At 42.6% G+C, this 15,066-nt stretch overlaps 1 protein-coding gene across 2 annotated transcripts in view; it reads right to left on the reverse strand.

Annotated features, from left to right (window-relative positions):
* TNRC6C (trinucleotide repeat containing adaptor 6C) overlaps positions 1-15,066 on the reverse strand; it is a 153,393-nt gene that overhangs the window by 73,084 nt on the left and 65,243 nt on the right. For both annotated transcript variants that reach the window (XM_072746508.1, XM_072746509.1), the window contains exon 4: positions 6,893-7,219. In XM_072746508.1, coding sequence (XP_072602609.1) covers positions 6,893-7,219 — 327 coding nt within the window. The remainder of the gene's footprint in view (positions 1-6,892; positions 7,220-15,066) is intronic.

Here is a 15,066-nt window from a genome sequence, read left to right on the forward strand (position 1 = left end):
GACACTAAACCGATCTTCCTTCCTCTTTAATGAATTCTTTCGATTGTCACCAACGTTTGCACTTCAAGACTGGCTACAGGGAGCTACAGGGAGCGCCAGGGCCCCTCTTCAGTTGGCCTGAGAGTCAGCTGAAAGAATAACAGCATAGTGCCTACTGGCTGCATGCAAATAAATGCTGCTCTTTCATACTGCCTTTGTTTTACGTCCCCCTTCTTCCTTCTCGCTTTTCCTAAACAACCCTGAAACATTTGGCATACCAACACTGGCGATAATATTCTAAATGAGCCCCATATGTAAACTGGCAAGTGTCCAACTTCTTAATTACTTTCCTGCCTCTATCTAAAAAAGATCTAAGTAGCAAACACTACAAAGTGCATATTAATCAAAGCCTCTGTTTATAAATGTACAAAGCAGCTACCAAAACAATACATTGTTCTGCCTTTAGCACAATGAAAAAGAGGTTTTTTTTGTTTTTGTTTTTGTTTTTTTTAAAGATAAAAGCTCTCAAGTGTTTGGAGCCAGAGCTCTGCAGCAGACTTGCAAGAACATAGTCCACCTAGAAAATCACATGACAAAATGAAAATTTTCTGGAACCTGAATAGGTGTGAATCACTACATTTTTATACTACTTATCTTACCAGGTACAAGTGTTTGCCAATGGGCTAAATAAGCTCCCCTCCAAATTCATACATGAATTAAAAACTCCATTTTTCATTGCATTATTTAGAAGGCTAATATTTTTATTTCAAGACAAATGTTTTTAAACAGAGAATGTGGACTGGGGCTGGGAGGGACCCTGGCCTCTTCATCTCATGTTGCAGGAGACCCTCTGCCCCAGGGGCAACTTATGTCTCTTTGGATCCTGCCAGTGATGGAAGACCCGAGACCCAGCAGAAGTTCAACTGGTTCCCAAACACAGGCCATTCTTTATCTCCATGTAGCAAAGCACCCTGTCAGTCACTGGAAGGTTAATAGACTTCCAACTGTTTCAAAGAGACAGCAGTCGAACACTGTCTTTGTCCCTCTTGCCTCTTGACAGTCTCAAATCACCTACCTCTAGCTCATGCCACAGGGCAAGTGATAACCACTGAGCATTAGAGACTGGGTGGGCAAAAAAGATGTCCTCCCAGTTAGAATAGCTGGGTCAGCAGGGGTGCCTGGGTAGCTCAGTCGGTTAACAATCAGACTCTTGATCTCAGCTCAGGTCTTGATCCCTGTGTGTCAGTTCGAGCCCCGAGTTGGGTTCTATGCCGGGTATGGAGTCTACTTAAGAACAAATAAGTAAAATAAAAAGAATAGCTGTGTCAGGAGACAGAACCACCTAAAATTTTAATAAATTCTCCCAAACTGCCCTCCCTAGTGGCCACACCAGGTACATTCCTACCTGTAGCAAATCAGAGTTGCCCCTTCCCACACCCTCACCAGTCAGATGGAGTTGGAGTCTTGTGGTGAAGACTAAACAGTATGTGTGAAGCACTTGGATTGAGCACATAGCACTCAACAGTACCTCTAGCATTACAACAGATTTTCAGGTTTTGGCAGTTTGGTGAGTGAAATACGGTATTTCACTGTTGTTTTCATTTTCATGTATTTTCCCCCCGGTTGCTAATAATACTCTCTCTCAAAATGTTTAGGGCTCATTTGTAGCAGCTTTATGACCTGCCTGTTCCCATTTTGCCCATTCTCCTCTTGGGCTGTCTTTTTCCTTGCTGATTGATAGGACTGCTCGGCATTTCCTCTCAGGCTTTATTTATTTATGGGCTTGTACCAAAGTCTGTAACTTTTATACACTCAACTTTCTCAGCCTTTCTTTTCATGGTTTCTTGCTTATGAGAAAATTTTAGGCCATGACTTGGAAATGTTCTCCTGTATCACCTGCAACAGTTTCCATGTTTGTTTTGTATATAGTTTTCTAGCACTTGGCCGCCAGGAGCTGCCACACTTCCCCAGTAGTTTGGGGAGCCAGGCCATGCTAACCTAAACCTCTGCGTGTGTGTGTTTTCCCTGGTCCCTCAGGGGCAGCTCATCCATTTATTTGTTTATTCTTGCTCTAGTAACACGCAGATATAATTAATTACTGGAGGATCCTGGCTCTATTTGATAGCTCATTATTCTTTTCAAAAATTTTCTTGACTATTTTAGTTAGTACCATCACTCTTCTAGATGAACTTCAGAATTAGCCTGCCAAGTTCCAAAAACAACATGCTGGGATAGCTTTGAGTCTGAATTTGATAGGACCGGGTCATCACAGTAAATTCTTGTGCAAGTTTATTGCTTGACTTAGTAATGCTAACAGCCACCTTTCCAGCCCCATCTTGTCTTGCTACCCCTGCACTCTGCCCCCAGCCACGGTGAACCACCTTCATTAGCCATACACGCAGGCTGCTCCATCACCTGCCTTTCACAGCTAATCCCAAACTCAACTCATGTCTACTCCGTGGGAAAGCCTTCCTTAGCAGTCCTCCATCCTTGATCTTGGGTCATCCTCCATCCTGGGCTAGCATGCATATAGCACCCCACAGTTATCTCTTACAGGTCACCCCAACCCACTTAGGCATGAATCGTGTATCCCTATACTTTGCAGGTGTTCAATAAATGTTTTGCTCAATGACTTCATGTAGACATGCTTGAAGAATCCACAGTTCTTAAAAAAAAAAAGGAAGGAACGAACGAATGAACAAACCACAGTTCTGGCAGGTTAGCCTCTCCCTTGTCGGAGGTGGGCAAGCTCTATGTGGAACTGCTGCCAAAGCATTCAGATGAAGTAACCAAAGGAAAGAGTGCAAAAATATTAAGCTGGTGTACTGGTTTGTCAAAAAATGGCATAAACTGGCATTACAATTTTTCCATTTGAACAAGCTTGACAGATTACTGTAAATTACAAGGTGAATCATAACAAAGCATAACAAGAGCCAGAGTGATCTACTGACTTATATCCTTTTCAGAAGCATGTGGAACATAAAGAAAAAGAACAAATAAAGAAATGACCATCAGGCTGGGTCTCTCTCCATATGCTACCCCTGCCTTATGTAACAGTATAGAAAACGTATCTATGCTTTTTGGGCTAAGACAAGTATTACTTCAGTTTTCTTTTTTTTTTTTTTTAAGATTTTATTTATTTATTTGAAAGAGAGAGAGAGCATGAACATGAGCTGGGGATGGTAGGAGGAGGGGCAGAGGGAGAAGCAGACTCTGTGCTGAGCTGGGAGCCCAACGCAATCTCAGGACTATGAGATCACGACCTGATGACCTGAGCCAAAGGCAATGCTTCACCGACTGAGCCCCCCAGGCACCCCTTCAGTTTTTAATCCTTTACACATGCTCCCCTTTCTTTCTACACTGGTATCTGTAAGTGCCTTCTGTGTACTGGGGTAGACAAGATCACATTCCCTCATTCCAGCAAGCACTGTGACCATCCCTCCCACCCAGAGAAAGCAAGGCAATGCCTCAGTATTCAGATGGGAGGGTACCAGGATGCTCATTAATGTTAGCAGGTTTGCACTATATAACTTTTTAAAGCTATGACAAAGGCAATTTAAAGTCCACCGACTCCTTCCAGGGATATTTAACCTTTAATCTTTGTCAATCACACCAAACCTTTTGAGGGAAAAAAGAGTCCACATAACTGATACACCTGGGAAAAATAAAAATTAATATTATGGACTGAAATAATCCCTTTCCACATTCCTTTTCACAAGAAATGGTCTGCTGTTAAACTTTTCAGGATTAGTCACTAACCCACTCTGGGTATTTCAATCTTAGTTTAGTGACCGAAGCATTCTTACTTTTTAACTTAACCTCATTTGTCAGAGGAATGGAATCATGACTAAAACTGCATTTTTCATTTTAATGCAGGTGTGACTACAAGAGTGGAAACCTGCTTACCCAGAATTAAACTCAATGACTATGTAATCCTTAAAAAAAAAAAGTGCTATGAGCTTTTACTTGAAGTTGTATCCAGAAGATTCAATGCAGCAAGAAAATGTGGCTATTCTTCTGGATTTCACCTAGATATGAATTCAGTAAGTAACTTGCACCATGAAAAAAATGCTTCAATCTAGGAAGGACAGCTGAAATTTCAAAATGTACACAGCTCACGGAAGGATGAGAAAACATTTATGGCACTGTTGTAGAATTTACTCATTGAAAGATTTTGCAAGTTTAAGAAACAACTGCTGTTCCATAATAGCATTTCAGAGATGGGCACATATTTGTTGCGCTTATGGAGCACTTACTGTAAACCCTGTGCTGAGTATGAAATAAATACCTCTCCCTCAGGGTCCTGTAAAGTGGGAATCCCCCCATGTCACAGGTGAGGACTCTAGAGGGCAGGCCATGAAAGTGACTTGGTCAAGGTCACACAGGAGGTCATGAGTCTGGAAATTTTATTAGGCCACTGCCCCACCAGCCTGTCTCCTGAGCCCTCTCCTGTGCTGCCTCCATTTACACTGCTTCCCCTCTACAATCCCTGTGCTGACTTCTGAAAAACGGGATGGAGTTCTGGCAACACCTCTGTGGATAAAACCAAACAAGCTCTTTGGAACAATGCCTGACTCAGAAATTAAATGGAAGAGACCTGAGCGATTGATTAGAGGCCCTGAGAAGTTCAGGGCTCTGATTATGGAGGAGAATGAAGTCCTAGCTGGGGATGTGATCAGTGCCAGCTGCCGGATCATCTTCCCCAGGGCAGAGCTTTTTCCACCCCACTAGGTAGGTCACACCATAGGAAAGTGAGACATTTTCTTTATAGGATACTTTCTATTTCATTGAGAGGGGAGTCTCTTACAATTAGTCAGCAAACTATGTAGGTTGCACAGTGTGCAATGAAGGTGAAGTCGTATTTGCAGCCTGAGCACCTTACTGCAGCAAGAGGAGCAGAGCGGAAGCACGGAAGGGGTTCTGTGGGGGCAGGGCTGTGATGACCTGGACGGAAAGAAGGGGCAGGCGATCAGGTGTGTGCCTGTCCTGGGAAAGGTGACACTGAGCCTGGCATATTGGTGAGACAGTCAGGAAACAGTGCCGAGAAGAATGGAGAGTAGGCCAGGTGGAATAGAAGGGAAAGCACTGAGTAGACAAGGCTGTCTTGACAGCCAGGCAGAGGAAATGAGACTGTGCAGTAGGACTAGGAAAGCAGGACAGGTTTCGAGGGGACCTGAATCAGTTAGAAAGGTTCATTTGGCTATGGTACCAGCAACTGGTGGGAAAGACATGAAATTGGTATAAAACGAAGACTTTTGTTTGGGAACCAAAAATCAATAATTTCTTATTAATATATAGATTGATTCCATTTTCTGAGATGTTTATACAGAAAATCTGATTTACTCATTATATATAACTAGAATATAGCTTTCTGGAGGATATTTAGAGACAAATATTTTAATAAAGGCTATTATTTTCACTACCCAAATTTGAAGTAATTCCTTATTTTCTACTTATCTAAGAAGATTCTGGCAACATCTTGCACCAACAGTATTTGATGGGAACACTGATGCAGTACTGCCAACTAATCATGCAATAATGGGATAAGGTCTGAAAGAAGCAGGGTTGTTACATTTCTTTTCCAGTTTTTCAGAACAAGCATCTGATGTTAAAACACCAAGCTATTTAGAAATGACTATACACTCCTCCTCTGTGTTAAGATTTTCCTGAGGACCACATTTCAGTGCAGAAAGTAAATGCAATAGTAACTGTGGTGAAGCAGATGGGACTATATTCTTGGTCAATGACTATATTTGATCATTTCTTTTCTTCTTTGCTTTTTGCTAACAACCATTGATCTACATCCCCTCTACCAGGAACTTACCAGATGAGAATTGAGACTATTAAAGAGATATGACCAAGCTGTCTAAAAATATTTGTTTAAAATATACCACAAAGTCAGAGTTTTGAGAAATACTGCTACAAATACTTTTAAACCCATGTTGGAATCATTTTTCATATTAGAAAGCAGCACATGAAAGAAAATAGTAATATAACTTGTGTCAGGTTTCTTTTAAATCCTGATCTAATGCAAGAAGCCTCCTTGCTTCTCTAGTTATAGGCCTGAGTGTAACCACCATCAGCAAATACGGTGTCCATGCTAGTACCAGTGCCAACTGTGAAATCTTTTGAAACTGAATGATTTAAGAAAATAACAGAGAAACACAGCACTCGAAAACATGTATTTTGCTCTCTTCCAAAAATTTCTCTGAAACTTCAGGAAAGAGATTGTTTAAAGTATGAGTCCATCAGTAAGGTAAAAAAAGATGGGATAAGGAAGAGAGGAGAGGAGAATTGTCATGGTCTGCAAGCTGGAAAGCAAACAAACAAGTGATGATTTCTCTCAAGAGCCAAGAGAAAGCTGGTGTCCAACTGCAGGCAAGGATGCCAGCAAGAAACAGGGGGATCAAAACATTGGCCATGCAGGGGCCAAGCACAACATCTGGCAGGTTTGGCTCAAGATGTCTGAACAAGTGACAGAAGCACCTACTCCCGATAAAATGCTATGACCTCCCTGCAGAGAGAGCAGGTGCAGTCACGGGACAGCCTTGGCAATACCCAGGAAGGTTTTATCAAAAGTTCTCACTACAGGGTTCTATGGCATCTGCCTAGACAGATGCACATGTACTCATGTGCAGACCTCTGGTTTCTGCTGAGAAACAAACTTAGCCAAAGCAACTAATGCCATCTGAAAACAGATGAGAAATAATATACAGAAGTAGGAGGGAACAGAACTGAACTTTAAAATTCAATTGAAATAAATCTACCCACCATCTAGCTAGCTAGCTCACTCCATTACATGCATACAGTGAATATGGACCAAAATATATTTATCTGTATGACTAGGCAGCAAAGCTGAAAATAGCACACCAGTTCTCAGATAAAAGGAATGCCTCATTCTGTGTGTTTTTACCTGGTTGGAGCTTACTGGGATGCTGCTGCACTCCGGTTCCAGGGAGGGGAGGAGGGCTTACCCCTGCAGGCCCAGCACCCTGGGTCGGGCTCACACTGGTCAGAGCCCCTGTAGGCAATGGCTGACCTCTCTTTAACAGCTGCTTCTGTTCTTGCTGGCGGAAGCGTGGAGGCACCTCACGAGGCAGGTAACGGGACGCAGCTGGCTGCTGGCTGCTGGCAGATGCACGTTTGCCATTGCTGCTGTTGGACAGAGTGCTGGTGGAAGTACTGGTACTGGTACCGGCAGGTTGGGGCTGGCTTGAACAGGTCTTAGTAGGTTCTGGCACTGTAAGGTACAAAATGAAAAGAACCCAAAACTTTAGGAACACTCCTTAAAACCCCACCCTAACCAAAGAAAACAAAATAAAAACTGAGAAAGAAATAACAAGGTAGTGCTCTGGAAACAGAAATGGACTAAAGTCCAGAGGCTCAGGTTTGAGACCCAGTTTTCTTATAAACCACCTGCAATCCTGAGCAGTAGGTTTTGGCTCATCTGTAAAATGGGTGATTCAGTTAGGTTAGAGTAGCAGTTCACACTTTGGCTTCTATCAGACTGAATGCAACAAGTTCCCCAGTGACTCTGATCTGGTGCTGGTGGTCCCTGGACCACACTTTGAGAACCACTGCTCTAGGCCTGTGTTATCTCAAATTAAGGGATCCTCAGATGGCCATGAATTTACATATATTTTTGTTTTAATTCTGATGACAACACACACACACACACACACACACACACACACACACACACGTGCATTCTGGGTTATCTGATTGAGGCATTTGTGGTGATGCTATCTATAGCACTACCACACTCTGTTACAGATTTATTGGAAAAGAATGCAGGTGGGCTAATTTGCAAATGATGCATTTGAATTAACTGAAAGTCAAAGTGCCATCTGAGTATTGCATAAGCAAAAGTTTCAAAGTAATTTTAACAGAAAGGAGAGATAAGTGGTAGCCCTGAGAAGGCCGTATTACTACTACTACATAAGCCAAATGCAAAGATGATTTGAGTAGTAACCCTGCATTCTGAAGGGAGCTCAGACACATCAAATACAATTAATTATTGTATTTGGGGATCCCTGGGTGGCGCAGCGGTTTGGCGCCTGCCTTTGGCTCAGGGCGCGATCCTGGAGACCCGGGATCGAATCCCACGTCAGGCTCCCAGTGCATGAAGCCTGCTTCTCCCTCTACCTATGTCTCTGCCTCTCTCTCTCTCTCTCTCTGTATGACTCTCATAAATAAATAATAAAAAAAAAATTTAAAAAAAAATTATTGTATTTGTTCCCAAATACATACTTTGTTCGCAAAAGTTGTTCCCATCGTATACTTAAAACATTAATATCCAGGACATTATATTTATTTTTTTTTTTAAAAAAGATTTTATTTATTTATTTAAGAGATTTTATTTATTTATATGGGAGGGGGGCTTGTGTCAGAGGGAGAGAGAGAAGCAGGCTCCCTCTGAGTAGGGAGCCCAAGTTGGGGCTTGATCCCAGGACCCCAAGATCATGACTCGAGCTGAAGGCAAGTACTTAACTGACTGAACCACCCAGGTGCCCCAAAAGACTGATTTATTTATTTGAGGGGGGGTAGGGGCAAAGGAGAGGGAGAAGAATCTCAAGCAGACTGCACTGAATGTGGAGCCCAACGTGGGGCTCAATCCCATGACCCTGAGATCATGACTCAAGCCAAAACTAAGAATTGAAAGTTCAACTGACTGTGCCACCAAGGTGCCCTTACCTTGTTATTTGAAAAAAGATTTTTTTCTACTTAATTTTTAAATGTCTTTGCGTATATCTTAAAAGTAAATAATATTATGGAAGCATTTCCAGTCAATACTAGGGGGAACACGAGATGTTACTGTTGATCTTTACCATCCTGGGTGGCTTATATTTCTCATCTCCCAGCATGGGCTCTGCTGTGCACCTGTGGCCCTGTTCTCTCTGCACAGTCCATGTCTACAAAGGCCCTCTGCCCAATGTTCTTCGGTCACCCTGCCCAGCAAACCCTTAATCCTAGATGAAGCCACTGTCCACTCTCTCCACTCCTGCCTCAGATCACAGCCATGTAGTCTGGTGTCACTATGAGTTTATATGTCCCTAACCCAGTGCACCCTCAGTGCTTCCTGGCCAACATACCATTTCCTGGGTCTGCGGGGTTCCACTGCTGTCTATGACTCACTCAAAGACCTTCCACTCTGGAGCTGCTAATGCTTTTATCTCCTCCTCCTTCGCAGATGAACTATGACTTTATTTTCCAGAAAGAATAAAAGCCATTAGGCAAAACCTTCAAGTTTCTGCCACTACAAATACACGACCATCACACCATTCTCTGTCCCATGCCTGTTACTCTGATCTATGGTGAATACTGTATTTTACCAGTTCTAAGCCTTACATTTCTTCATATATTAATAACATTTACATTGGGATGTGTCTTACCATTGATGACACGAGTCAATTGGCAGTACATGAACACTGGTATATCTCACAATCAATGGTTTTGGAGAGGCAATGCAAGATGGCATCCTCCAGGGGATCCCATCTTAGGGACTTTGTGTGACCTAGTTCTTTAGCCTGTGACATTCTCCAGAAGAAACACAAAAGGCCCAAAGCTTGAGAGTAAATCTTCAATTAATTTTTTTTTAAGATTTTATTTATTTATTCATGAGAGAGAGAGAGAGAGAGAGAGGCAGGCACAGACACAGTCAAAGGGATAAGCAGACTCCATGCAGGGAGCCTGATATGGGACTCGATACCAGGTCTCCAGGACCACACCCTGGGCTGAAGGTGGCACTAAACTGCTGAGCCACCTGGGCTGCCCTAATTCTTTGTTTTATAAACACAAGTACACAAGACAATCTAGCCATTTGGGTTGGTGTGGAGAGTGGAGGAAAGCACGTTTGCAACTTCTAAGTCACCCAGGGATTGTGTGGCTACTCTCCACAACCAGCTTCTTCTCCTCATTATTTAGATCTACACAGATTTCTATTACCTTCAAAAATAGCAACAACCACTGCCCTCCTTGACCCCAAATCCCCCTCCATCCATCTCTTGATTTATTGCCTCTCCCTGTCAAACCTCTTGAAGGTCCCGTTGGAGCTGCTCTTGCTGTATCCTCCCCCACTTGCCCATATCCATCCCATCTCATGCCCCACTTTGAGGAAATGACAATTACTTCCTTGACGCTAAACTCCAATGCCACATTCTGAGTTGTTTGTTGTTTTTTTTTTTAACCTTTCCTTTCCTTTTTTTTGAGAGTGGCAGGAAGGGGCAGAGGGAAAGAATCTTAAGCAGGATCCACACCTAGGGCAGAGCCTGATGTAGGGCTCGACCCCATGACCCTGAGATCATGACCTGAGCAGAAATCAAGAGTAGGATGCTTAACTGACTGAGCCACCCAGGCACCCCTAACCAATCCGTTACTTTAGCAGGGACAGTCACTTTGGCCATCCTGAGACACTCTCCTCCTTGGCCTCCATGGCTCTGAAAGTCCATGGATTCCCACTGGCCTCTCCAGCCACTCCTTCCGGCTCCTGGTGGCAGGTTTCCTCTTTTGCCCTTTTTTAAGATTTGGCTACAGACACTCACTCAACCAGTCTACTCCCACAGCTTTACTCATCAACCCTCTGGTCATGAGGGCTAGTGGAGATCTACATTTGCATATCTTACAGGCACTTCAGAATCAGTGTGCCCCCATAGTCATTGGTTTCCTCACTCCCTCTTCTTCCAAGTTCTGCTATCACTCTCCTGACAGGTGGCTCTAGTCAGAAACCTGGACTCCACCCTTGATTCTGCCCTTAATCCTTCCCAACCTACCTACAACCAACTGCCCAACTTTGACATTTCTAGCTTACCTTAAATGTCCCTCCTAAGTATCCCTCAAGCTCATCTTCCTTTTTCCATTCCTATTGCCCCAACCAGAGTCTGGAGCACCATTCTCCCCCTCTGGACACTACCAGAGTATGTTTGTCTGTAATCCATCACCTACTGCAGTCAGTGTGGTCTCCTTCCCACTGGCACCTTCAAGGATTCCCAGCCCCTTAGGATACAGTTCACAGGCCCTGGGCAGGAAGCTGTCCCTAATCCCCACTTTTCTAGACTTATCTGCTAACTTCATGCTGAGCCTCTCTCTTCCAGCTAACTACCACGTATCATCAATACTCATAGACAGCTCTGCACATTTTAATCTTCCTGAAATTGAGATGCATCTTATAATTATCAGTTTAGTTTAACTGGCAGTATGAAATAATGCACAATTGATAATATATCAGATTCAGTAAAACATGGTGATTCCTAGACATTCCTTAAATATCAGATTAAAGGTCACTTCCTCTCAGCCCCCCGGCCCCCTACATGTTCCAGGCACCCTGTATGTGTGCCAGCACTCAGTACCTCAGACTGCTTTCTAGTGGGCCCGCCTCCCTGTGAGGCTGATTTGACATCAGCGTGGTACCTGGCACACAGTAAGCACTCAACAAACGTTAGAGGGCTTGACTTTTTCTCTAACACACACTCTGAAGTTCAAGAGAAATGCAAAACTAGCAGAATATAAAGAAAGTAATTAGTAAGGTAGAAAAAATACTAGACTGGAAAACTGAAGCTTTCCAACTCTGAAAGCCTAGAATTTTATAAGGGAAGAACAAAGGATGTGGCACATGGTTTCAGTTCTGTGATGGCTATCTCTTCGGAGCACTGAGTTTCTCTTACTTGTGTTCTACCTCTCTCTGCTCCTATTTCCCTGGCCTTGCTACAGACATGGAATATTTTTTATAATTTACTTAGATTTGTTGGTTATTCACCTTCAACTCAAAGGCATATGAGATGGATATTCATTCTACTTTTTAAAAAAAAAAAAAACATTTTATTTATTTATCCATGAGAGACACACAGAAAGAGGCAGAGACATAGGCTGAGGGAAACTCGATTCTAGGACCCTGGGATCATGACCCAAGCCAAAGGCAGATGCTCAGTCACTGAGCCACCCATGGGCCCTGCCCTCCCCCTTTAAAAGAAAGCTATAAAACCTATTATAGGTTGATTTTTAAACATAGGGGCTTTCAAGTATGTTTTTTTCTGACATTGACCTTTTGCTAATTAAAATAGTAGAAGTTCCTAAGTATTTACCCAAATGAGTTGAAAACGTCTATCTACACAAAGCTTTAGGAGTGTTTCTAGCAGTTTTATTCCTAGTTGCCCAAAATGGGAAGTAACCGAAATAACCTTCTATAGGTGAAGGACAAAGAAACTGGTATATCCATACAATGGAAAATTCACATTTAAAATAAATGAGCTATCAAGCCCTGACAAGAAATGAAGGAATCTTACATGCATACTGCTAAGTACAAGAAGCCAGTTTGAAAAGGCTTCAAATTCTATGATTCCTACTATATAACACTGTGTAAAAGGCAAATCCATGGAGAGAGTAAAAGCATCAGTGGTTGGTTGACAAGGGCTTGGGGAGGCAGGGAGTAGGAAGAGGCAGAGCATAGGGTTATTCAGGGCACTAAAATGTTACGATACTTTATCATAGATATAGGACGTTAGCATTTGTCAAAACCCATTAGAACTATATAACACAGGGGGCACTTGGGTGACTCAGTGTTGAGTATCTGCCTTTGGCTTGGGTCGTGATCCCAAGGTCCTGAGATCAAGCCCCACATCAGGCTCCTCACAGGGAGCCTGCTTATCCCTCTGCCTGTGTCTCTGCCTTTGTCTCTGTGTCTGTCATGAATAAATAAAATCCTAAAAAAAAAAAAAAAAAAGAATTGTATAATACAAAGTAAACTCGATGTAAACTGTAGACTTTAGTTAATAATAATGTATCAGTCTTGGTTCACTGGTTGCAACAAACGCACCACACCAAGGCAGAAATTCATAACAGGAGAGACTGAGGATGTACTGGGGTGGGGAGAGGAAGTACGGTGGGAACTCTCTATTCTTTCTGCTCAATCTTTCCATAAACCAAAAACTGCTCTAAAAAACAAAGTCAATTAGGAACTCATGTGCACTGTTGGTGGGAATGCAAACTGATGCAACCACTGTGGAAAAGAGTATGGATATTCCTCAAAAAATTTAAAAATAGGGGCACTTGGATGGTTTAGTCAGTTAAATGTCTGACTCTTAATTTTGGCTCTGGTCATGATTTCAGGGTTGTGAGATTCAGCCCTGTGTTGGGCTCCACACTGAGCATAGAGCCTGCTTAAAATTCTCTCTTTACCCCACTTCCCTCTCTTTAAAAAAAAGGGGGGGGATCCCTGGGTGGCTCAGCGGTTTAGCGCCTGCCTTTGGCCCAGGGTGCGATCCTGGAGTCCTGGGACTGAGTCCTGAGTCGGGCTCCCTACATGGGGCCTGCCTCTTCCTCTGCCCGTGTCTCTGCCCCCCCCATCATGAATAAATAAATAAATAAATAAATAAATAAATAAATAAATAAATAAATCTTTAAGAAAGAAAGAAAGAAAGAAAGAAAGAAAGAAAGAAAGAAAGAAAAGAAGAACATAGAATGACCATATGAGGGGATCCCTGGGTGGCTGGGCGGTTTAGCGCCTGCCTGGAGTCCCGGGATCGAGTCCCACATCGGGCTCCCTGCATGGAGCCTGCTTGTGTCTCTGCCTCTCTCTCTCTCTGTCTCTGATGAATAAATAAATAAAATCTTAAAAAAAAAAAGAATGACCACATGACCCAGTAATTCCACTACTGGGATTTACCCAAAGAAAATGAAAGCACTAACTTGAAAAGATACAAATCCCTATGTTTATTGCAGCATTATTTATAATAGCCAAGATACGGAACAGCCCCACTGTTCACTGATAAATTAACAGATAAAGAAGTTGTGGCGCACGCGCGCACACACACACACACACACACACAGAGGCAACACTGGAATATTACTCAGCCAGAGTAAAGAATGAGATCTTGCCATTTGTGACAACTAATGGACCTAAAGGGTATAATGCTAAGTGAAAGAAGTCAGAGAAAGCAGATACCATATGATTTCACTCATATGTGGAATTAAAAAAAACAAATGAGCAAACAAAGAAAAAAGAGACAAACAAAAACCCAGACTCTTAAATACAGAGCACAAACTAGTGGTTCCCAGAGGGGAGAGAGGCAGTGGATGGGTGAGATAGGTAAAGGAGATAAGAACACACTCATCATGATGAGAACCAAGTAAGGTATGGAATTGTTGAATTACTATATTGTACACCTGAAACGAACATAACACTAATTACAGTTTAATTTTAAAAATCCCAAATCTAGGGGATCCCTGGGTGGCTCAGTGGTGGTGCCTGCCTTTGGTCCAGGGCGCGATCCTGGGGTCCTGGGATCAAGTCCCATGTCGGGCTCCCGGAATGGGGCCTGCTTCTCCCTTTGCCTGTGTCTCTGCCTCTCTGAATAAATAAAATCTTAAAAAAAAATCCTTAAAAATATATATAAATGAATAAATAAAATGAATAAAATCTTTTTAAAAATCCTTAAAAATATATATAAGAACATTTTAAAAAAATCCCAGGGATCCCTGGGTGGCGCAGCGGTTTGGCGCCTGCCTTTGGCCCAGGGCGCGATCCTGGAGACCCGGGATCGAATCCCACGTCGGGCTCTCGGTGCATGGAGCCTGCTTCTCCCTCTGCCTGTGTCTCTGCCTCTCTCTCTCTCTCTCTCTCTCTCTGTGACTATCATAAATAAATAAAAATTAAAAAAAAAAGATTTAAAAAAAATAAAAAAAATAAAAAAAATCCCAAATCTATTAATTAAAAAGACAAAAAAAAAAAAAAAAAGAGAGAGAGAGAGAGAGAAGCAAACTTGCTGTCTCTCTCACAATAGCAACTTTCCATTACAACTTTGCAAGTGAAATTGAGAGCAGGGTAGAAGTACATCTGTCTGAGAAACACTACCACTGAATTTATGTAAAAACATGTGATTAGTATGGGGGCACCAGGATGGCTCAGTCAGTTAAACCTGCAAGTCTTGATTTCAGCTTGGGTCATGATCTCAGGGTTGTAAGATTGATCCCCAAGTTGGGCTCTGCATTCAGCGTGGAGTCTGGTTGTTGTGATTCTTCCTCTCCCTCTGCGCCTCCCCTGGCTCACACTCTCTCTAAATAAATACATAAAAAATTTTAAAACAATAAACATAC

Source organism: Vulpes vulpes, chromosome 2, assembly GCF_048418805.1.
Source record: "Vulpes vulpes isolate BD-2025 chromosome 2, VulVul3, whole genome shotgun sequence".
Classification (NCBI taxonomy): Eukaryota; Metazoa; Chordata; class Mammalia; order Carnivora; family Canidae; genus Vulpes; species Vulpes vulpes.